The sequence below is a fragment of the Triticum aestivum genome, chromosome 2D (assembly GCF_018294505.1).
Source record: "Triticum aestivum cultivar Chinese Spring chromosome 2D, IWGSC CS RefSeq v2.1, whole genome shotgun sequence".
Classification (NCBI taxonomy): Eukaryota; Viridiplantae; Streptophyta; class Magnoliopsida; order Poales; family Poaceae; genus Triticum; species Triticum aestivum.
In genome coordinates, this window is record NC_057799.1 from 90693716 (window position 1) to 90716991 (window position 23276).

A 23276-nucleotide genomic window follows, 5' to 3' on the forward strand; every position below is an offset into this window, starting at 1 on the left:
CCCAAATAAAAATAAAAGAGGCCAAAGAAGCCCGCCAAAAAAAAGAAAAAAATTGAGCGAAAAAGAGAGAAGGGGCAATGTTACTATCCTTTTACCACACTTGTGTTTCAGAGTAGCACCATGTTCTTCATATAGAGAGTCTCTTGAGTTATCACTTTCATATACTAGTGGGAATTTTCATTATAAAACTTGGCTTGTATATTCCAATGATGGGCTTCCTCAAATGCCCGAGGTCTTCATGATCAAGCAAGTTGGATGCACACCCACTTAGTTTCAGTTTGAGCTTTCATATACTTATAGCTCTTAGTGCATCCGTTGCATGGCAATCCCTACTCCTTGCATTGACATCAATTGATGGGCATCCCCATAGCCCGTTGATTAGCCGCGTCGATGTGAGACTTTCTCCTTTTTTGTCTTCTCCACACAACCTCCATCATCATATTCTATTCCACCTATAGTGCTATATCCATGGCTCACGCTCATGTATGGCGTGAAATTTGAAAAGGTTTGAGAACGTCAAAAGTATGAAACAATTGCTTGGCTTGTCATCGGGGTTGTGCATGATGTGAATATTTTGTGTGGTGAAGATGGAGCATAGCCAGACCATATGATTTTGTAGGGATAACTTTCTTTGGCCATGTTATTTTTAAAAGACATGATTGCTTTATTAGTAGGCTTGAAATATTGTTGTTTTTATGTCAAATGATAGACTATTGCCTTGAATCACTCGTGTCTTAATATTCATGCCATGATTAGATACATGATCAAGATTATGCTAGGTAGCATTCCACATCAAAAATTATCTTTTTTATCATTTACCTACTCGAGGACGAGCAGGAATTAAGCTTGGGGATGCTGATACGTCTCCGTCGTATCTATAATTTTTGATTGTTCCATGCCAATATTATACAACTTTCATATACCTTTTGGCAACTTTTTATAATATTTTTGGGACTAACATATTGATCCAGTGCCAGTTCCTGTTTGTTGCATGTTTTATGTTTCGCAGAAACCCCATATCAAACGGAGTCCAAACGGGATAAAAACGGACGGAGAATATTTTTGGAATATTTGGAGAATATGGGAAGAATAATCAACGCGAGACGGTGCCCGAGGTGGCCACGAGGCAGGAGGGCGCGCCCCTGACCCTCGTGGGCCACCCGTAAGGCGGTTGCTGCTCTTCTTCGGCCACAAGAATGCTAATTTTCAGGAAAAAAATCTTGGCGAAGGTTTCAATCCAATCGGAGTTACGGATCTCCATATATATACGAAACGGTGAAAGGGCAGAATACCAGAACGCAGAAACAGAGAGAGACATATCCAATCTCGGAGGGGCTCTCGCCCCTCCCATGCCATGGAGGCCAAGGACCAGAGGGGAAACCCTTCTCCCATCTAGGGAGGAGGTCAAGGAAGAAGAAGAAGAAGAAGAAGAAGGGGCCCCCTCTCCCCTTATCTTCCGGTGGCGCCGGAATGCTGCCGTGGCCACCATCATCATCACCGCGATCTTCACCAACACCTCCGCCATCTTCACCAACATCTCCATCACCTTCCCCCCTCTATCTACAGCGGTCCACTCTCCCGCAACCCGTTGTACCCTCTACTTGAACATGGTGCTTTATGCTTCATATTATTATCCAATGATGTGTTGCCATCCTATGATGTCTGAGTAGATTTTCGTTGTCCTATCGGTGGTTGATGAATTGCTATGATTGATTTAATTTGCTTGTAGTTATGTTGCTGTCCTTTGGTGCCCATCATATGAGCGTGCGCGTGGATCACACCATAGGGTTAGTTGTATGTTGATAGGACTATGTATTGGAGGGCAAGAGTGACAGAAGCTTCTACCTAGCATAGAAATTGATGCATACGGGATTGAAGGGGGACCAATATATCTTAATGCTATGGTTGGGTTTTACCTTAATGAACGTTAGTAGTTGCAGACGCTTGCTAATAGTTCCAATCATAAGTGCATAGAATTCCAAGTCAGGGATGACATGCTAGCAGTGGCCTCTCCCACATAAAACTTGCCATCGGTCTAGTAAAGTAGTCAATTGCTTAGGGACAATTTCGCAACTCCTACCACAACTTTTCCACACTCTCTATATTTACTTTATTGTGTATTTATCTAAACAGCCCCTAGTTTTTATTTACGTACTCTTTATATTCTTGCAAACCTATCCAACAACACCTACAAAGTACTTCTAGTTTCATACTTGTTCTAGGTAAAGCGAACGTTAAGCGTGCGTAGAGTTGTATCGGTGGTCGATAGAACTTGAGGGAATATTTGTTCTACCTTTAGCTCCTCGTTGGGTTCGACACTCTTACTTATCGAAAGAGGCTACAATTGATCCCCTATACTTGTGGGTTATCATACAACAACGGCGAGTACCACAAGCCCCGAAGCACGATTTTCCAAGGTTCAATGGCACCGCCCCTACCTGTGGCTTGATCGCTGCTTGGCCTACTTCGAGCTATCGCACAATTGGGTGGCCACCGCAGCCCTGTACATCGACGGCCAAGTTGCGCACTGGCTGCAGGCATTTCGTCAAACACATCGCGGCATCACTTGAGAGTTGTTCACCACCGCGGTGCTGGAGGAATTCGAAACCGACGAGTTCGAGGTGGTCATGCACAAGTTGCTGCAACTCCGACAGACCGGCTCTGTCGTCGAGTATCGCGCCGCCTTAGACGAACAGATGTATCACCTCCTCGCGCTTGACCCGTCCATCAACACCAAGTTCTTCGTCACGCAGTTCCTCCTAGGGCTGAAGGACGAGCTCCGAGCCACGGTTCGTCTCCAAGCATCGTCGAGCATCACGCGCGCCTCGATATTGGCCCCCATCCAGGAGGAGGAATTGGGCACGACCAGGGCACGCCCACGCATCACGCCATAGGGATGTCCTCCTCTGAAGACCGCGCTGCAGCAACCAAGGGCCGCCGCCCCGAACTGTGCACAAGGGGAGGACTACACACGCGAGTGGCAGCTCCGCGACTTTCGTCGCGCCAACAATCTCTGTTTCAAGTGCGACAATCACCACTACGCCCCGCCTGCCCAGCTGCTCACCATCCATGTAGGGGACCACGGCGAGGTCCTCTCCAACAACACCATCCACGCCTTGGAGCTCCGGGACGACCCAGGCCCGGGCGCCCCGCTGCCCGCTCCGGCCGCGGACGCGCTAGAGTGCTGCCTCCTCTTGTCCTAGGCGCTCGACGGCACCGACTCGGCCACCACCATTCGCCTCCGCTCTCTGGTGGGAAATCAAGTGATGCTTCTCCTTCTCGACTCCGGCATCACTCACATTTTCGTGAACAAGTGATACGTCTCCAATGTATCTATAATTTTTGATTGTTCAATGCTATTATATTATCTGTTTTGGATGTTTTATATGCATTAATATGCTATTTTATATTATTTTTGGGACTAACCTATTAACCTAGAGCCCAGTGCCAGTTTCTGTTTTTTCCTTGTTTTTGAGTTTTGCAGAAAAGGAATACCAAACGGAGTCCATACGGAATAAAACCTTCACGATGATTTTTCTTGGACCAGAAGACACCCAGGAGACTTGGAGTGCAAGTCAGAAGAACCACGAGGTGGCCACAAGGGTGGAGGGCACGCCCGGGGGTAGGGCGCGCCCCCTACCTTGTGGGCCCCTCGGTGACCCCCTGACCTAGATCTTCCTCCTACATATTCACTTATATTCCCAAACCACCAGAAGTATCCACGAAAATACTTTTTCACCGCCGCAACCTTCTGTTCCTGTGAGATCCCATCTTGGGGCCGTTTCCGGCATCCTGCCGGAGGGGGATTCGATCACGGATGGCTTCTACATCAACTCTATTGCCCTTCCGATGAAGCGTGAGTAGTTTACCACAGACCTATGGGTCCATAGCTAGTAGCTAGATGGCTTCTTCTCTCTCTTTGATTCTCAATACCATGTTCTCCTCGATGTTCTTGGAGATCTATCCGATGTAATCTTCGGTTGCGGTGTGTTTGTCGAGATCCGATGAATTGTGGATTTATGATCAGCTTATCTATGAATATTATTTGAATCTTCTCTGAATTCTTTTATGCATGATTTGTTATCTTTGTAATTCTATTCGAACTATCGGTTTAGTTTGACCAACTAGATTGATTTTTCTTGCAATGGGAGAAGTGCTTAGCTTTGGGTTCAATCTTGCGGTGTCCTTACCCAGTGACAGTAGGGGCAGAAAGGCATGTATTGTGGTGTTGCCATCGAGGATAAAAAAATGGGGTTAACATCATATTGCTTGAGTTTATTCCTCTACATCATGTCATCTTACTTAATGCGTTACTCTGTACTTCATGAACTTAATAATCTAGATGCAGGCAGGAGTCGGTCGATGTGTGGAGTAATAGTAGTAGATGTAGAATCGTTTCGGTCTACTTGACACGGACGTGATGCCTATGTTTCATAATCATTGCCTTAGATATCATCATAACTTTGCGCTTTGCTATCAATTGCTCGACAGTAATTTTTTCACCCACCATGTTATTTGCTATCTTGAGAGAAGCCATGATGCGTCTCCAACGTATCTATAGTTTTTTATTATTCCATGTTGTTATATTATCAATCTTGGATGTTTTATAATCATTTTATAGTCATTTTATATCATTTTTTGGTACTAACCTATTGACATAGTGCCAAGTGCCAGTTGCTGTTTTCTGCATGTTTTTTATATCGCAGGAAATCAATACCAAACGGAGTCCAAATGCAACGAAACTTTACGGAGATTTTTTATGGACTAGAAGACACCCGATGGGCCAACGCAGCGCTTGGGGGGGTGCTCCGAGGGGAGCACAACCCACCAGGGGGCGCCAGGAGGCCCAGGCGCACCCTGGTGGGATGTGCCCACCTCGGGTGCCCCCCGGACTGCCTCTTTGCTCTATAAATACCCCAATATTCCAGAAACCCTAGGGGAGTCGACGAAAATCAATTCCAGCCACCGCAGAGTCCAGAACCACCAGATCCAATCTAGACACCATCACGGAGGGGTTCACCACATCCATTGGTGCCTCTCTGATGATGCATGAGTAGTTCTTTGTAGACCTTCAGGTCCGTAGTTAATAGCTACTCCCTCCGTCCGTGAATAAGTGTACTTCTAGCTTTTGTCCTAAGTCAAAGTTTTAAAATTTTGACCAACTTTATAGAAAAAAGTACTCGCATTTATGACACTAAATTAATATCACTAGATCTATTTTGAAATGTACTTTCATAATATATCAATTTGATGTCATATATGTTATTACTCTTTTGTATATAGTTGGTCAAAATTTCAAAACTTTGACTTAAGACAAAAGCTAGAAGTACACTTATTTGCGGACGGAGGGAGTAGATGGCTTCCTCTCTCTCATTTGATTCTCAAAATAATGGTCTCTTGGAGATCCATATGATGTAACTCTTTTTGCGGTGTGTTTGTTGGGATCGGACAAACATTGAGTTTATGATCAGATCTATCTTTTTATATCCATGAAAGTATTTGAGTTTCTTTGATCTATTATATGCATGATTTCTTATAGCCTCGTATTTCTTGTCCGATATTTGGGTTTTGTTTGGCCAACTTGATCTATTTATCTTGCAATGGGAAGAGGTGCTTTGTAGTGGGTTCGATCTTACGGTGCTTGATCCCAGTGACAGAAGGGGAACCAACACGTATGTATCGTTGCTACTAAGGATAAAACGATGGGGTCTATCTCTGCATAGATAGATCTTGTCTACATCATGTCATCGTTCTTATTGCATTACTCCGTTTCTCCATGAACTTAATACACTAGATGCATGCTGGATAGCGGTCGATGTGTGGAGTAATAGTAGTAGATGCAGGCAGGAGTCGGTCTACTAATCTTGGACGTGATGCCTATATAAGGATCATTGCCTGGATATCATCATGATTATTTGAAGTTCTATCAATTGCCCAACAGTAATTTGTTTACCCACTGTTTGCTATTTTTCTCGAGAGAAGCCACTAGTGAAACCTACGCCACCGGGTCTCTTTCTCATATTATTTGCCTTTGCGATCTACTTTTCCTTTGCTTTTTATTTTCAGATCTATTAAACCAAAAATACAAAAATACCTTGCTGCATTTTATTCATATTTATTTTATTTGGCGTTCAATCTATCAATCTATTACAACTTTCTCTCGTCCACGTGCCAATTTCTGGCACCGTTACCCGAAAGGAATTGACAACCCCTTTAACACGTCGGGTTGCGAGTGGTTGTTATTTGTGTCCAGGTGCTGTTTACATTGTGTTTCTTGGTTCTCCTACTGGTTCGATAACCTTGGTTTCATCACTGCGGGAAATACCTGCCGCCGCTGTGCTGCATCATCCCTTCCTCTTTGGGGAAATACCGACGTAGCTTCAAGCCGCATCAAAAGGAATTTCTGGCGCCGTTGCCGAGGAGGATCTTCAACATATACCAGGTTCCTAATCATAAATCTCATCTGCTCGCAATTTACATTATTTACCATTTGCCTCTCGTTTTCCTCTCCCCCACTTCACAAAAATTTACCGTTTTATTCACCCTCTTTGTCGTTTGCCTTTTTCTTGCTCGATCTTTTGTTTGCTTGTGTGACCATGTGTCCTCTATTTGCTTGCATCTCCGCTTGCTAAAAGTCTATTGATATGGATCCTCGTCCAGTAGCTAATCTTTTTAAGAGATCTAATTATGTTGAACCAGTTGCTAGTGATTTGAGTGCACTTGATTATCTCTATGAAGTTTTGCTTGAAATTCGTAAATCTGAAATTTGTGATGAAGTGCTAAAAGAAGAAATTTATGAAGTGATTGATAGCTCCTTGAATGAAAAGCTTGTTTGCAATGGTGTTACTATAAATTCTATTAATGTCAATTGTGCTAATAATATGCAAAACCCCAAGCTTGGGGATGCTAATTTTGATATGTCCACTACTTATTGCAATGATCATGATTGGGGTGATTCTTCTTATGATCTTGAAAATTTATTTAAGCCTCATGATGAATATGTTTGTGATAATATTGAAAGTGGGTTTGGAAGAGTGTCAACTCTAGGTAAAAGTGATCCCACTACTTTGGAGAACGATCAATCTTATGAAATTTTTGATAAAAGTGGGTTTGGAGAGGTCATGACTTTAGTTGATGGTAATCCCACTATTTTGGAAGAGTGTCAACTTTGCATGCATGTCGATCATGAAGAGAATATTTTGTGTGATAGTTATATTGTTGAATTTGATTATGATACTACATGTAATTATTATGAGAGAGGAAAATATGGTTGTGGAAATTTTCATGTTACTAAATTACCTCTTGTTATGTTGAGATAGTCAATGTTTTGTTCCTCTTCCTTGCTTATGTTAGATGTTTCTTGCCTTGATAATTTGTTTGCTTATAAAATTCCTATGCATAGGAAGTATGTTAGACTTAAATATGTTTGTCATATGTTTCATGATTCTCTCTTTGTTTTTCAATTCTTATCTAACGTGTGAGCATCGTTGAAATATTATGCCTAGCTAGGGGCATAAAACTATAGCGCTTGTGGGGAGGCAACCCAATGAATAAAATTTATTTTTGCTTTTTTCTTTATGTTCTTGAGTGTTTGCACAATTATGCTACTGTTGTGATTGTGTTTTTTGAGTTTTAATTAGTGTTTGTGCCAAGTAAAGCCTTTAGGATCTTCTTGGGTGATAGTTGTTTGATCTTGCTGAAAAACTGAAACTTTTGCGCTCACGAAAACAATTCTCAATTTTTACCAGAGCGTGATAAAATACCAATTCTTTTTGCATAATATTAATATACAAATTGCTCAGGTCGTCCTAGTTTTTCAGAATTTTTTGAGTTCCAGAAGTATTCGAATTATTCAGATTGCTACAGACTGTTCTGTTTTTGACAAATTATGTTTTCTTTGCGTTGTGTGCTTGTTTTGATGGCTCTATGGTTTTCTTTGATGAGTTTTTGCCATAGAAAAGTTGGAATACAGTAGATATAATGCAATAATAAAATATGAATAGGTTGCAACAGTACTTATAGTAGTGATTTGCTTTCTTATACTACCGGATCTCACGAAGATTTTGTTGAGTTTTGTGTGATTGAAGTTTTCAAGTTTTGGGTTATCTTACGATGGATGAAGGAATAAGGAGTAAGAAGAGTCTAAGCTTGGGGATGCCCCTACATCCCAAGCTATTATCCAAAAGAGAGCAAGCAACTAAGCTTGGGGATGCCCCGAGTGGCATCCCCTCTTTCTTCTAACGACCATCGGTATTTTACTCGAAACTATATTTTTATTCGTCACATACTATGTGTTTTGCTTGGAGTGTTTTGTATGATATGAGTCTTTGCTTGTTTTATTTTGTGTTTTAAGTCTTGATCCCTTGCTAGACACACCTATTCGAGAGAGCCAAATTTATGTCATGACTTGTTAGAATTGCTCTCTATGCTTCACTTAAATTTTATGAGCTATGGACTTGCTCTAGTGCTTCACTTATATCTTTTTGAGCACCGTGTGCTTTAGTATTTTTGAAGAAATGCTCTCTTGCTTCACTTAGATTTATTTTAGAGTTAGTAAAATTTTCAAGAAATTATCTCTTGCTTCACTTAAATTAATTTGAGAGAAAGAAATATTATGCTCATGATCTTCACTTATATTTGTTTGAGCTTATCAAAAGCAACACATGAAAATTAGTTCCAAAGTGATAGATATCCAAGAAGGATATAATAAAAACTTTCATGAAGATCATTGGTCAAAATAAACTTGATTCTTAGTAATAGTTTTGAGATATGATGATGTGATATGTGAGTCATGTTGATGAGTAATTATGCTCTAGTAAGAATATTGGTGTTAAGCTTTGTGATTCCCTATGGAAGCACGAAAGTCAATAGTCATGCAATGGAATTATATCCTACTTGTGGTGAATTATTCGGTGTTAATTATGCTTAATGCTCACTTATGAGATTATTCGTTTCTTGGTTGGTTGCTTCTCAATCTTTTGCCAGCCTTCATTTTGCACTAAGTATGATCTCTTCTTGTGCATTCAAAAACCTTTAAACCAGTTTTGCCACATGAGTCCACTATATCTACCTATATGCGGTATTCTTTTGCCGTTCTAAGCAAATTTGTATGTGCCATCTCTAATTTTCAAAATAAACTTCTCTTTTGTGTGTTTGTACCACTCGTGGAGCGGTGAGGGGTGGCTAATATTTTCCATGCTAGATGTGTTATTCTCACGATGAGTGTTTATTCACTTGTCATTGCACGAGAGTAAGGCAAAGGTATTAGGGATGCCCAGTCCTGAAATGAAAAATGAATTTACTTTATGTTGTCAAACAATAAATTCCTTGGAAAGTGTTTGTATGGAAGGCACTTATGGATACGGTTAGTCATGGAAAGTTAAAGGATGGTGGAAAAAGGAATAAACTTTATTTTCTATTTGGGAACCGCCTATGATATATCTAGCATGGAAAGTGTTGGGAACTCTAAGTCGTTTTCGTTGGTGGGAAGGACACACCTCCCAAAATGTTTTTATCTCTAAGTTTTTCACTTTGAGCTCTGGCACCTCTACAAATCCATACTTCCCTCTGCGAAGGGCCTTTCTTTTACTTTCTGCAATTTTTATTTTGAATTTGAGTCTCCATCTTATCTTATAAAAGCACCAACTAGGAGGCAATATGATCGTACTTGAGTATTGGGTGTAGTTAATATGCGAGTGTGTTTCATGAATGGATCAATGATTGAGCATGATGGGCTAGGGATAACTTATTTTAGCGTTGATATTTTGAAAGACAAGGTTGCTTGTTGATATGCTTGAGTATTTAAGTTATCATGTCAAAACTAGACTATTGCTTTGAATCACATAGAAGTCCAAATGTCCATGCTATAAATAAAATAATATGTGATGACATGTTAGGCAGCATTCCACATAAAAAATTCTGTTTTTATCACTTACCTACTCGAGGACGAGTAGGAATTAAGCTTGGGCATGCTGATACGTCTCCAACGTATCTATAATTTTTTATTGTTCCATGCTGTTATATTATCAATCTTGGATGTTTTATAATCATTTTATAGTCATTTTATATCATTTTTTAGTCCTAACCTATTGGCATAGTGCCAAGTGCCAGTTGCTATTTTCTGCATGTTTTTTACAACGCAGGAAATCAATACCAAGCGGAGTCCAAATGCAACGAAACTTTACGGAGATTTTTTATGGACCAGAAGACACCCAATGGGCCAAGGCAGCACCTGGGGGGTGCTCCGAGGGGAGCACAACCCACCAGGGCGCGACAGGAGGCCCAGGCGCACCCTGGTGGGTTGTGCCCACCTCGGGTGCCCCCCGGACCGCCTCTTCACTCTATAAATACCCCAATATTCCAGAAACCCTAGGGGAGTCGACGAAAATCAATTCCAGCCGCCACAGAGTCCAGAACCACCAGTTCCAATCTAGACACCATCACGGAGGGGTTCACCACTTCCATTGGTGCCTCTCCGATGATGCGTGAGTAGTTCTTTGTAGACCTTCGGGTCCGTAGTTAGTAGCTAGATGGCTTCCTCTCTCTCACTTGATTCTCAATACAATGGTCTCTTGGAGATCCATATGATGTAACTCTTTTTGCGGTGTGTTTGTTGGGATCAGATGAACTTTGAGTTTATGATCAGATCTATCTTCTTATATCCATGAAAGTATTTGAGTTTCTTTGATCTCTTATATGCATGATTTCTTATAGCCTCGTATTTCTTCTTCGATATTTGGGTTTTGTTTGGCCAACTTGATATATTTATCTTGCAATGGGAAGAGGTGCTTTGTAGTGGGTTCGATCTTATGGTGCTTGATCCCAGTGACAGAAGGGGAACCGACACGTATGTATCGTTGCTACTAAGGATAAAACGATGGGGTCTATCTCTACATAGATAGATCTTGTCTACATCATGCCATCGTTCTTATTGCATTAATCCGTTTCTCCATGAACTTAATACACTAGATGCATGCTGGATAGTGGTCGATGTGTGGTGTAATAGTAGTAGATGCAGGCAGGAGTCGGTCTACTAATATTGGACGTGATGCCTATATAATGATCATTGCCTGGATATCGTCATGATTATTTTAAGTTCTATCAATTGCCCAACAGTAATTTGTTTACCCACCGTTTGCTATTTTTCTCGAGAGAAGCCACTAGTGAAACCTACGGCCCCCGGGTCTCTTTCTCATATTATTTGCCTTTGCGATCTACTTTTCCTTTGCTTTTATTTTCAGATCTATTAAACCAAAAATACAAAAATACCTTGCTGCGTTTTATTCTTATTTATTTTATTTGGCGTTCGATCTATTAATCTATTACAACTTTCTCCCGTCCACGTGCCAATTTCTGGCGCCGTTACCCGAAAGGGATTGATAACCCCTTTAACACGTCGGGTTGCGAGTGGTTGTTATTTGTGTGCAGGTGATGTTTATGTTGTGTTGCTTGGTTCTCCTACTGGTTCGATAACCTTGGTCTCATCATTGAGGGAAATACCTACCGCCGCTGTGCTGCATCATCCCTTCCTCTTTGGGGAAATACCGACGTAGCTTCAAGCCGCATCAAGCCTCTAGTGAAACCTATGGCCCCCGGGTCTACTTTCCATCATATAAGTTTCCGATCTACTATTTTCCATTATATAAGTTTCCGACCTACTATTTTGCAATCTTTTACTTTCCAATCCATAAACCAAAAATACCAAAAATGTTTTTATATTTTGTTTAGTTTCATCTATCTCTATCAGATCTCACTTTTGCACGTAACCGTGAAGGGATTGACAACCCCTTTAAAGCGTTGGGTGCAAGTTGTTTGATTGTTTGTGTAAGTATTGGTGATTTGTGCATTGTCTCCTACTGGATTGATACCTTGGTTCTCTAACTGAGGGAAATACTTATCTCTACTTTGCTGCATCACCCTTTCCTCTTCAAGGAAAAACCAACGCAAGCTCAAGAAGTTACAACAAGGCGTTTGTCGAGTGGATCGGCGCTGTCATCGAGGAGATGCCGTAGGTGGAGGTGCGTGTGGCCAACGGCGATCGCCTCACCTGCAACCGCATCGTGCCCGAGCTCAAATGGTGGATGTAGGGGCACACGTTTTCGACGCCGATGCGTGAGATGGAGATCGGGGTGTATGACGGCATCCCAGGCATGGACTGGCTTGCCCAGCACAGCCCTATGACATGCCACTGGCAGGAGAAGTGGGTCCAGTTCCAGCACGCCGGCGAGCCGGGCACGCTCTATGGGGTGCAGTCGACGTTGATACGTCTCCAACGTATCTACTTTTCCAAACTCTTTTGCCCTTGTTTTGGACTCTAACTTGCATGATTTGAATGGAACTAACCCGGACTGACGTTGTTTTCAGCAGAATTGCCATGGTGTTATTTTTGTGCAGAATAAAAAGTTCTCGGAATGACCTGAAAATCAACGGAGATAACTTTTGGAATTAATAAAAAATATTGGTGAAATAATCAGCAGCAGGGGGGCCACACCCTAGCCACAAGGGTGGGGGCGCGCCATCCGACCTTGTGGGCCCCTGGACCTCCACCGACCTCAACTCCAACTCCATATATTCACTTTCGGGGAAAAAATCAGAGAGAAGGATTCATCGCGTTTTACGATACGGAGCCGCAGCCAAGCCCTGTTCTTCCTCGGGAGGGCAGATCTGGGGTCCGTTCGGGGCTCCGGAGAGGGGAATCCGTCTCCATCGTCATCATTAACCATCCTCCATCACCAATTTCATGATGCTCACCGCCATGCGTGAGTAATTCCATCATAGGCTTGCTGGACCATGATGGGTTGGATGAGATTTACCATGTAATCGAGTTAGTTTTGTTAGGGTTTGATCCCTAGTATCCACTATGTTCTAAGATTGATGTTGCTATGACTTTGCTATGCTTAATGCTTGTCACTAGGGCCCGAGTGCCATGAGTTCAGATCTGAACCCTTTATGTTTTCATGAATATATTTGTGTTCTTGATCCTATCTTGCAAGTCAATAGTCACCTACTACATGTCCGGCAACCCCGGAGTGACAATAGTCGGGACCACTCCCGGTGATGACCGTAGTTTGAGGAGTTCATGTATTCACTAAGTGCTAATGCTTTGGTCCGGTACTCTATTAAAAGGAGGCCTTAATATCCCTTAGTTTCCAATAGGACCCCGCTGCCACGGGAGGGTAGGACAAAAGATGTCATGCAAGTTTTTTTCCATAAGCACGTATGACTATATTCAGAATACATGCCTACATTATATTGATGAATTGGAGCTAGTTCTGTGTCACCCTATGTTATAACCGTTGCATGATGAATGCCATCCGACATAATTATCCATCATTGATCCATTGCCTATGAGCTTTTCACATATTGATCTTTGCTAAGTTACTTTTCCGTTGCTACTGTTACGATTGCTACAAAACTGCTACTGTTACTTTTGCCACCATTACCGTTACTTCCATACTACTTTGCTGCAGATATTAAGTCTTTCAGGTGTTGTTGAATTGACAACTCAGTTGCTAATACCCAAGAATATTCTTTGGCTCCACTTGTGTCGAATCAATAAATTTGGGTTGAATACTCTACCCTCGAAAACTGTTGCGATCCCCTATACTTGTGGGTTATCAGACGCCCACTCCAACGCTCAAGGCGATTGAGCCGGACGAGCTCCGCAAGATGATCGCGGGCAACGACGTCTGGGCCATGGCTATGGTGGATGCGTGCGAACGACCACCCCCGCCATGGCGCAAGTGTCCTAGGCTCACGCCCATCAGCGATCTACTCGACGAGTTCGTCGACGTCTTTGCCGCACCAAGCGGGCTGCCCCCTCACCGGCAGTATGACCACGCCGTCACTCTGGTGGAAGGCACAAGCCGGCAAACACTCGACGGTACCATTACTCTCCTTTGCAGAAGGACAAGATCGAGCGGCAGGTACGCGAAATGCTGGACACTAGGGTGATCACGCACAGCGTCAGCCCTTACGTCGTCCTGGTGTTGCTCGTCAATTACCGCCGCCTCAAGGACAGAACATGGCGGTTTTGCATCGACTACTGCCGCCTCAACGACGCCACAATCAAGAACAAGTTTCCGCTTTTCATCGTCGACGAGCTCCTGGATGAGTTAGCAGGCGCCACAGTCTTCTCTAAACTGGACCTGTGCTTCGGCTACCTCCAGATCCGCATGCGCGAGGAAGATGAGGCCAAGACCGCGTTCAAGATGCACCATGGCCACCTCCAGTTCCGCGTCATGCCCTTCGGCCTCATGAACGTGCCGGCGACCTTACAATGTCTCATGAATGCGATCTTTAGTAAGTATGTGCGAAAATTCGTCATAATTTTTTTGATGACGTCCTCATCTTCAGCGAAACCATGGAAGAACATCTCGAGCACCTGCGCATCGTCTTCGAGCTCCTCCGCGCCCATCAGCTATCTGTGAAAGAGTCCAAGTGCAGCTTCGCCTGCGACCACATCGACTACTTGGTGCACGTGATCTCCAAACATGGTGTCGCAACCGATAAGGAGAAGACGCATGCCATGGAGCAGTGGCCAACTCCGACGAACGCCATGGAGCTGCGCGGCTTCCTGGGCCTCACGGGCTACTACAGGAAGATCGTGCCATGCTATGGCATCATCGCCAAGCTGCTCACGCAGCTGCTCACCAAGAAGGGCTTCGCCTGGAACGACCAGGCCTAGGCCGCGTTCGACATGCTCAAGCAGGCCATGGTCATCACGCCAGTCCTGGCGCTGCCCAAATTTGAGCGGCCGTTCACCATTGAGATGGACGCTTGCGACACCGAAGTGGCTGTCGTGCTCGCACAAGACGGCCATCCAGTGGCATACTTCAGCAAGGCCCTGGGTGTCCGCAACTAGAAGTTGTCCACCTGCGAGAAGGAATTTCTCGTCGTGATGGCGGCCGTCGACAAGTGGCGCCAATACCTCCAATGCGGGCCTTTCGACATCGTCACAGACCACAAATCCCTCTGCAACTTGGGCGAGCAACACTTGGAGACGAAGCTCCAGTGGAAGGCCATGGTGAAGCTGGTGGGGCTCCAGTTTCATTTCTAGTATAGGCGCGGCCTGGAAAACGGGGCGGCGGATGCGCTGTCACGGGTGGGCAAGCAGTTTGACCTCACCGCACTCTCGGCGTGCCAGCCGGCCTAGGTGCAAGAGGTGGTCAACTCCTACGCCACGGACACCGACGCCCAGGAGCGGCTCCAGCAACTCACCATCCGCAGCCCCGACGAGGATGGCTACGAGCTCGACCGCGGTGTCATCCGGCGCCAAGGTCGCCACTGGATCGGGGCCAACACGACACTGCGCAGCTCATCGCCATGCTTCACAACAGCGCAGTGGGCGGCCACTCTGGCTACATCGCCACCTACCAGCGGGTGCGCAAGCACTTCGACTGGCGCAGGCTCAAGCGCGACGTCGGCGACTTCGTGCACCAGTGCTCGGTGTGCTAGCAGGCCAAGCACGAGCATGCTAAGCCAGCCGGCCTCCTGGCACGGCTCCCAATTCCTTCGACGCCCTGGGAAGACTTGACCATGGATTTGTCGAGGGCCTTCCTCGGTCAGATGGCTTTGACACAATCATGGTGGTCGTGGATCGCTTCACCAAATTCACGCGTTTCATCCCTCTGCACCACCCCTTCCACGCAACACAAGCGGGCGCGCCTTCTGGGACAATGTGGTGAAGCTTCATGGCATTCCGTCGTCCATCATCTCCGACCGCGACAAGATCTTCACCAGCAACCTTTGGCGGGAGCTGCTCGTTGGGGCGGGCACGAAGCTGCTGTACTGGACAGCATACCACCCCTAGACGGACGGCTAGAGCAAGAGGGTAAACTAGACGACGAGGAGATGGACTGGGCCACGCACACCGCCCACATTTGCGCTCAACTGGAGCGCGTGCAACAGAGGTTCAAGAAGAACATCGACTGCAACCGCACCGAACGCAACTTCCAGGAGGGAGAACAAGTACTCCTCAAGCTTCAACCCTATGTGCACCAATCGGTGGTCAGTCGTCCATGCGCCAAGCTCACATTCAAGTACTTCGGGCCTTACAAGATTCTGGAGAAGATCAGACCGCTCGCGTACAAGCTCGACCTGCCGCGGGCGAGCCGGGTCCACCCCGTCTTCCATGCCTCCCAGTTGAAGCCGTTCACTCCGGACTTCACGCTGGTTTACGGGGAGCTGCCCAAGGTGCCGGACCTCTCCGTCGACACCGCCACACCCACGCGCATCCTCGACCGACGCATGATGAAGCATGGAAACGCGCCGGTGGTGTAGATCAAGGTCCAGTGGGGCACCGACAATTCAGCAACCGAAACCGGATGATTACACCGTCCTCCGCCAGCGTTTTCCGACAGCCGCGCTCTGGTCGGAGGAAGAAGACGAAGCACCTTAAGGAGGGAGGAATGTCACACCTAATCACCTGCTTAGTGTGACTTAGAACCTGACGAGTGGGACCAGCCAGCTGGCGTGACAACTGGCATGCGTGAGTGTGGTTAAAAGGGGGCCGCCTGTGGCCGTGTGGGTAGGCATGTGAGAACAGAATGTATCCTCACCCAATCATTCATCTCAAATCAAGCTCCTTCCCCAAGTTTCGTCGCTCTCCTCTTCAAATCTCACCTACCCTCGATCTCGATTCCTGTCCTCCCTGGTTTGTTACAAAGAAAATCACGATTAGGCACTTGTGTGCATCAGGTGTAATATTTAGCTCAACATTCAGTAAAGTGCACTCAAATACTCAACAAAGCAGAGCCTTAGCAATTAAATACTAACTTCGTCCCATATTAATTGATGCTCAAACGACATTGCATCAATTAATATGGGATGGAAGGAGTAATAATTTTGCTAGGTGAGTCCACGCTCCTACGTACAACTACAAGGGACTAGCATCTTCAGGAGACCCTGGAAAATATTTCCCTACTAGAAGAATTGAGCACACTTTGTTGTGCCGTTCGTATTGTTGGGATTTTATTATTTCTGTTTATTATTTAGTTTGACGTGTGAGGAATACAGTTTTTTTATATAATTCGACGTTTGGTGGGCTTTCTTAGCAGTGTGATTCTATGTTATCTGCTAATTAACTCATACTTATGTGGGAAAGTTTTTTGCGCTGGTGGCCGAATATATTATGTTGGTGCTACAGTGTCACATGTTGACGCTTCTTTTTTCTAGATGGTGAGAGGTTGTGCGGAATTGATGTGTTTTTTTGCTGGTTGTTGCCGGTTAGTTTGATTTTTGGTCTAATCAAAATCGTAAATCAAATCTAAAATTAAATACCTTAACCGAATGAGAGAACTCCTTGAGAAATCCTTGCCCCTTTCAAAATCGTGTATCAATCCAAATATAACACCTCAACTGAATGGGCGGGCTCTAAAACTACGGAGCATAATGTATTAGACTGTAAGGGTTGGGCGTGCTTTGCTGCGCCATTGATATTGTTGGGTTTTTATAAATTTTCTACCCCTGTGGTTAAAATATAAGGTTTATTGGTTTTTTTGAAAAGGCAAACCTCTTTAAATTTGATCAAGTTTGTAGAGAAATTTATCAATATTCATAATATCATATCACAATTTCCATATTTTATTTATCTAGTATTGTAGATGTCGATATTTTTCGCTATCGATTGATTTGAAAAATCATTGACCCGGTCAAAATCGTGAACCAAATCCAAAATTAACTATCACAATCGAATGGGGGAGCTCCAAAATTAGGGAGTATAATGGATTAAAATAATTGAGCGAGAGAGCTCCTTGAGAAAAAAAATGTTGGCCTGGACAATCTCGGGTGACCTAATTCTAAATTGAAGACCTCAGTTGACTGTGAGAGCGCCAAAACAAGGGAGGCATACTTTATTTACGAGAAGGGTTGGACACACTTTGTTGTGCCGTTGCGCTTATTGGGTTTTTGTAAATTTCTTACTCCCTCTGCTTCAAAATATATGGTGCATTAGTTTCTTTTTGAAAAAAAAAATCTCTTTAAGTTTGACCAAATCTATAGAGAAATATATCAATGCCCATAATCATAAATTGATATCATTAGATTTATCATGAAATGAATTTTCATATTTTATTTTTTTTAACAATTGTGGATGTTCGACATTTTTGGCTCTGAATTGACCAAGTTAAATAAATTTGACTTTTCAAAAAACAAATACACCATATATTTTGAAGCAAAAAAGTATTTGGCTTGGCGAGTGGGGGAGTTGATGTAGTGTGTTTTTTATTTTATATATTTATGCGGTGTTTTGGTGGGCCTTTCGTGGTGTGATCCCGAGTTATCTGTCAATCAAGCCATACTTATGTGGGAAAAATTTCTGCGTCGGTGCTTGCATGCTCTTTTTAGGTGCTACAATATCACATGTCGACGCTTCTTTTTTTTCTAGATGGTGAGAGGGTGCACGGGATTAATATGTCTTTGATAGACCGGTTGCTCTCGATTGATTTTAAAATTCTTTGTCCTGGCTAAAATCAAGAACCAAATCCAAAAATGTATACCTCAATCGAATGAAAAGTTCCAAAATTAAGGAGCATAGTGAACTAAAAGAATTGAATGAGAGAGCTTCTTGAGAAATTGTTGATCTGGTCAAAATCGGATGATCCAGTTTCAAATTGAAGACCTCAACAGATGGATTGTGAGGCCTTAAAATTAAAGAGCATGGTGTATTATGGATAGATATATATCTACAAGTGTCTATAGAGGCTCTTTCAAGAAATTTAAATGTGTGGGAGTCCTACATGGTTGGTGTCTAGACTCCCGCAAAGTCCCTTGGTTTGCTTCTAGTTTGCGAGAAAACAGACGTCCGAACTGGTTCACCGACCGATGCAGGATGCCGTTAGATGGCAAACTGCGTCCGAACAGCTTGGTCTAGACGCCTGCAGGCGGTTGGAGGGTCCGCTTTGGAGATACCCTTAGGGAGTGCACATATGTTATTTCGGGAAGCATAAGGTTGCTATATTTGAAAGCACAAGTTGCATCTGAAAAAGTTCATTCAAAAATTTCAACAAGAAATCTAATTCTGTAAATATCGACGCGAGTCAGGCAACGGTGAAAATGGTTTATAATCTGAACGCTTGGTTTAAGATATTTTTATTTTGAAAATAGATCTAACAAAAAAACAAGTTCAACCAACCCTCCCATAAGAAAATACCCACAAAAATTCTCTGATGACGACAAGTGGTGTGCATGTGTTGCACCATTTTATCTTGACTAGAGAGTCTAGGAGTAAAAAAATTTTGGCCTGACCTGTATGGATACAAGCTGTAGACTCTGATCAGATGCACAACACGACCGGGAGTACGTTCAGCCTAGAAGTTGAAGTTATAGTGGAACTTATTCTTGTGGTCCAGTTTAGAGCATCTTCAGCCGTACCTTCCACGGGCCCTTCCAAGGCCTTTTTTTATCGTCGGTGTGAAAAAAAATGGCCCAGTCGTGTCCCTAGAAGTCCGGGCCGAATTTGGCGCCGCCTTACCCAGGCCGAATCCGGCGCGCTAGAGGCGTCCGAGGGCGCCGGGGGAAACAGTTTTGGCGCGATAACACATGGGCCCGCCGAGTCAGCAACTCGACGCCTTCGTCGTCCTCATCGTCCCGGTTCGCGCGGGAATCAATACGAAGGCTGTCACGCCGGTCAGCCTTCCATTGATTCCTCACGGGTGGCGCCGTGAAGGCGCGCCGACGGGGTGGCGCAGTGAACCCCGCGGACGCCTCAACTCCGAGGGGCGGCGCCAATGGTGGGGCGTCCAGGGCGCACGCTCGAAGCTGTCCTCGAGCATATCGAGGCCGGTAACATGCCGCGGCTAGAGTACCCGGTGCCCCCTCCTTCTCCCATCGCCGCGGCAGTTCATGGACGCCGAGGCGCATGGAGATGACGTCCTCCTCCTCGTTGGGCTCCCGCTCCTCCGGGTCGCCGGCGCTCCTCCCCGTCAAGCCGGAGCCGCAGGAGACGCCGCTCGGACGGCGCACGCGCGGCGCCGCCGTCGTCATCAACGAGGGCGGCATCCCTTCTCCTCCGACCTCCTCCCCCCGCCTCGTCAGGCCGAAGACCGAGCCGGCGCTGCAGGTTGGATCCTTCCATTTACGGTTCTCTTCATCGATGACGCTTGCTGTTTTCATGCGGTGGTCCGATGGAGTCTTAGCACGACGGCTTACCGACTATCTACTACAACAATGTTTGCCCGACCCTGACGAGGGAGGGGCCATGATGACGACGTGCCTTGGGATCATTCCTGTGTTTATAATCGCCGCTAGATGGTCTACAAAACTGGATGTAAATGTTACTTTTAGTATTTTTTATGCTACCTTATAATTGATGAATAGATCGGAAGTTTTTTTTTAAAAACGGAGCCTTTTGGTCAGTCACGTTCACACCCCATAAGCGCCATTTTATCAGTTTGATTGATTATAGCAGTCAACGACGGCACAGCCGTGCATGACGCGTGTCAGCTTATTCTTTGCTCCACGAGCTGCTCGCGCCCCTTGCTCAAACTTCATCCCGCCACCAATGGCGTAGACGCGTCGTGCTCCTCCGATTTGGCAACGGAGGCCACATGCGACTTTGCCATTTACACTGTACTCGTACTATACAAGTTGCCACCCCACCCCGATGGATCCATCTCACCTACTGCTCATCAGCCGTCGGCGCTCCCCCATTATATGTACCATGCCGATCGCGCAGCAGAGCTCACGCACTTCCAAGCAGAGGAGAACGAAGGAGAGACAGAGTGATCGAGCGTACGTGAAGAGACACAGTCAATGGAAGCCGCCGCGGGTCAGGGAGAGCGCCCGACGCCGCCGCCGCTGCCGCTGGGGGTGCGGCTCCAGCTGGCGGGGCTCACGGCCGCCATCGACGCCGTGGAGCGCAGCGACGGCACCGTCAACCGCTGCCTCTACTCGGTGATCGACCGCCTGCTGAGCGCGCGCGCCAACCCGCGCCCGGACGGCTCCGGCGTGCGCTCCTACGACTTCACCATCGACGCCTCCCGCGGCATCTGGGCGCGCGTCTTCGCCCCGGTCTCCTCGGCGGTGCCGCTGCCCGTCGTCGTCTACTACCACGGCGGCGGCTTCGCGCTCTTCTCCCCGGCCATCGGGCCCTTCAACGGCGTGTGCCGCCGCCTCTGCAGCGACGTCGGCGCCGTGGTCGTGTCCGTCAACTACCGCCTCGCCCCGGAGCACCGCTACCCGGCGGCGTACGACGACGGCGTGGACGCGCTCCGCTTCATCGACGACGCCGGCGGCGTCCCGGGCCTCGGCGACGGCGTCCCCGTCGACCTCGCCAGCTGCTTTCTCACCGGGGAGAGCGCGGGGGCCAACATCGTCCACCACGTCGCCAGCCGCTGGGCCGCCGAGCACCTGCACGCCGCCAAGTCCCTCCGCCTCGCCGGCATCATCCCCGTGCAGCCCTACTTCGGCGGCGAGGAGAGGACGGAGTCGGAGCTCAGGCTGGAGGGCGTGGCGCCGGTGGTGAACCTCGAGCGCTCCGACTTCTCCTGGAAGGCGTTCCTGCCCGTGGGTGCCACCCGCGACCACCCTGCGGCGCACGTGACCGACGAGAACGCCGAGCTGGCCGAGGATTTCCCGCCTACGCTGCTGGTGGTCGGCGGGTTCGACCCGCTGCAGGACTGGCAGCGGCGGTACGCCGACGTGCTGCGGCGGAAGGGGGTGAAGGTCCAGGTGGCGGAGTACCCGGACGGCTTCCACGGGTTCTACGGCTTCCCGGCGGTCGCTGACGCCGGCAAGGTTTTCCAGGAGATGAAGGCTTTCGTGGAGAGCAACAGGGTGGCGCCGGTGAAATCCACCGCCCGGTGAGGAAGATGCCGTGATCCAAGGAACGCGTGGTTCGGTGGGGGATCAGTCTGTCTGCATGCGTGAGATGAGATTTGTTCTAATTTGATCGTTGTGTACTTGTGTAGTGTGATCACTCATTACAATGGAAGTTTTTAATATATTTTTTGCGAAATGATTACAGGAGTTGTGAGTTGTGACAGACTGCCCGCTGCATGCATGAATATGTTTGTTTAAGCAAGAGATGTGAGGCATGGACAGGAAAATGTAGCTTCTTGATCGCTTATAACAGTAATAAAATGTGCACATTTAGACAACACTTTTACTAAATTTCAGTCGTCTGTTTTGTAACTGGCTTCAGGTCGTTTTTGTGGCCGTCAGATCGTGTACCAATCTCAGCGTTGCTCGCCTCTTCCTTCTGTCTGTGTTTCTCATGCGTGCGTGCTGGCCTGTTGGGCTTCAGTTGTTTTGGGTTATGGGCTTTTACTGGGTTGCGGAGGAGTGCCGCCGGAGGAAGTCGGCGGCGGCGGCGTTCAACCGCAAGGGCTGGCGGCAGGTCATGGAGGGCGGCCAGCTGCCGGCGAGCAGCTCTGAGAAGAGGGAGGTAAGCTGCGGGGAGCACCGGGAGGAAGGAGAGAGTAGTCGGGAAAGGAGGACGGCGAAGCGTTTCCGTCGGGTCCGCCACCAGCAATTGCTCGTCGGAGAGGCCGGAATCAGTTGTCAACGTCGGTCGGGTGGAAGGTACGGTGAGTTATTCCCCTCTCCCCCATGAGTTTTCTCGCTCAGCTTCACTTCATTTTCCTGCATCTGTCATCGCGCGCGTATCAGATGATTTTTGGATGGTGTCTGTTCTTAGCTCCCACACCAAATTCATGTGATAGCACAGCGGCCTTCCGATTGTTAGGTTACTGAGATTGCGGTGTTCGTGCCCTGGGCTGTGTGTTCAACTTTTCTTAATTTCTCTTCAGATTTGTTGTATATTGGGGGAACTCAAACTCAATAAATTTGTCAGTCATTCTTGTATTTTCATTTCTCAGTCCTGTGTTTCAGTTCATCCAAGTGTACTTCTGTGTTCAGTTCATACAAGTGTAGTGTGTTTAGTTCATACTGCAGGGAATCAATCCATTCAAACCATGCATTGTTGTGGTCCAATAAAAGTTTGTTGAGCTAGCTAGCTTAAAGAGCGAGTAATGAAAGGAACTAAGTACTGTTGTTCCCTAGCTATCTTCAGATAGCAGTGAGCTTAATAGTTGCATAGACGTATATATGTAGTTTTGAGTCTGGATGTGGCGTGTGAAAACAACACATGCATCATTAGTAGCACTATGATTTCGAATGCAAGAACTTGATAGGACATGCAGGAGGTATTAACTTTTTTGTCCTAAATCTTTAACCCCTTAATTAGATGGTGCAGTATGTAGTTCCAGCCTTTGAATAATTGACAATAGAAAAACGTTTCAGTGGGAACTAGTAAGTAACCAAGCAGTATTCAATGT

General features: G+C 46.1%; 1 protein-coding gene and 1 long non-coding RNA gene across 2 annotated transcripts in view; both read left to right on the forward strand.

The window, feature by feature from the left end:
- Positions 1-20619: 20619 nt before the first annotated feature.
- On the forward strand, positions 20620-22097 carry LOC123051866 (probable carboxylesterase 18). Its single transcript, XM_044474855.1, has one exon. The coding sequence runs from the start codon at positions 20752-20754 to the stop codon at positions 21802-21804; it is 1053 nt and encodes a 350-aa protein (XP_044330790.1). The 5' UTR covers positions 20620-20751; the 3' UTR covers positions 21805-22097.
- Positions 22098-22232: 135 nt separating this feature from the next.
- The window catches only part of LOC123051867 (uncharacterized), a 3377-nt gene continuing 2333 nt past the window's right edge, over positions 22233-23276 (forward strand). The window contains exon 1 of the long non-coding RNA XR_006424330.1: positions 22233-22526. This is a non-coding gene — a long non-coding RNA (uncharacterized lncRNA). The remainder of the gene's footprint in view (positions 22527-23276) is intronic.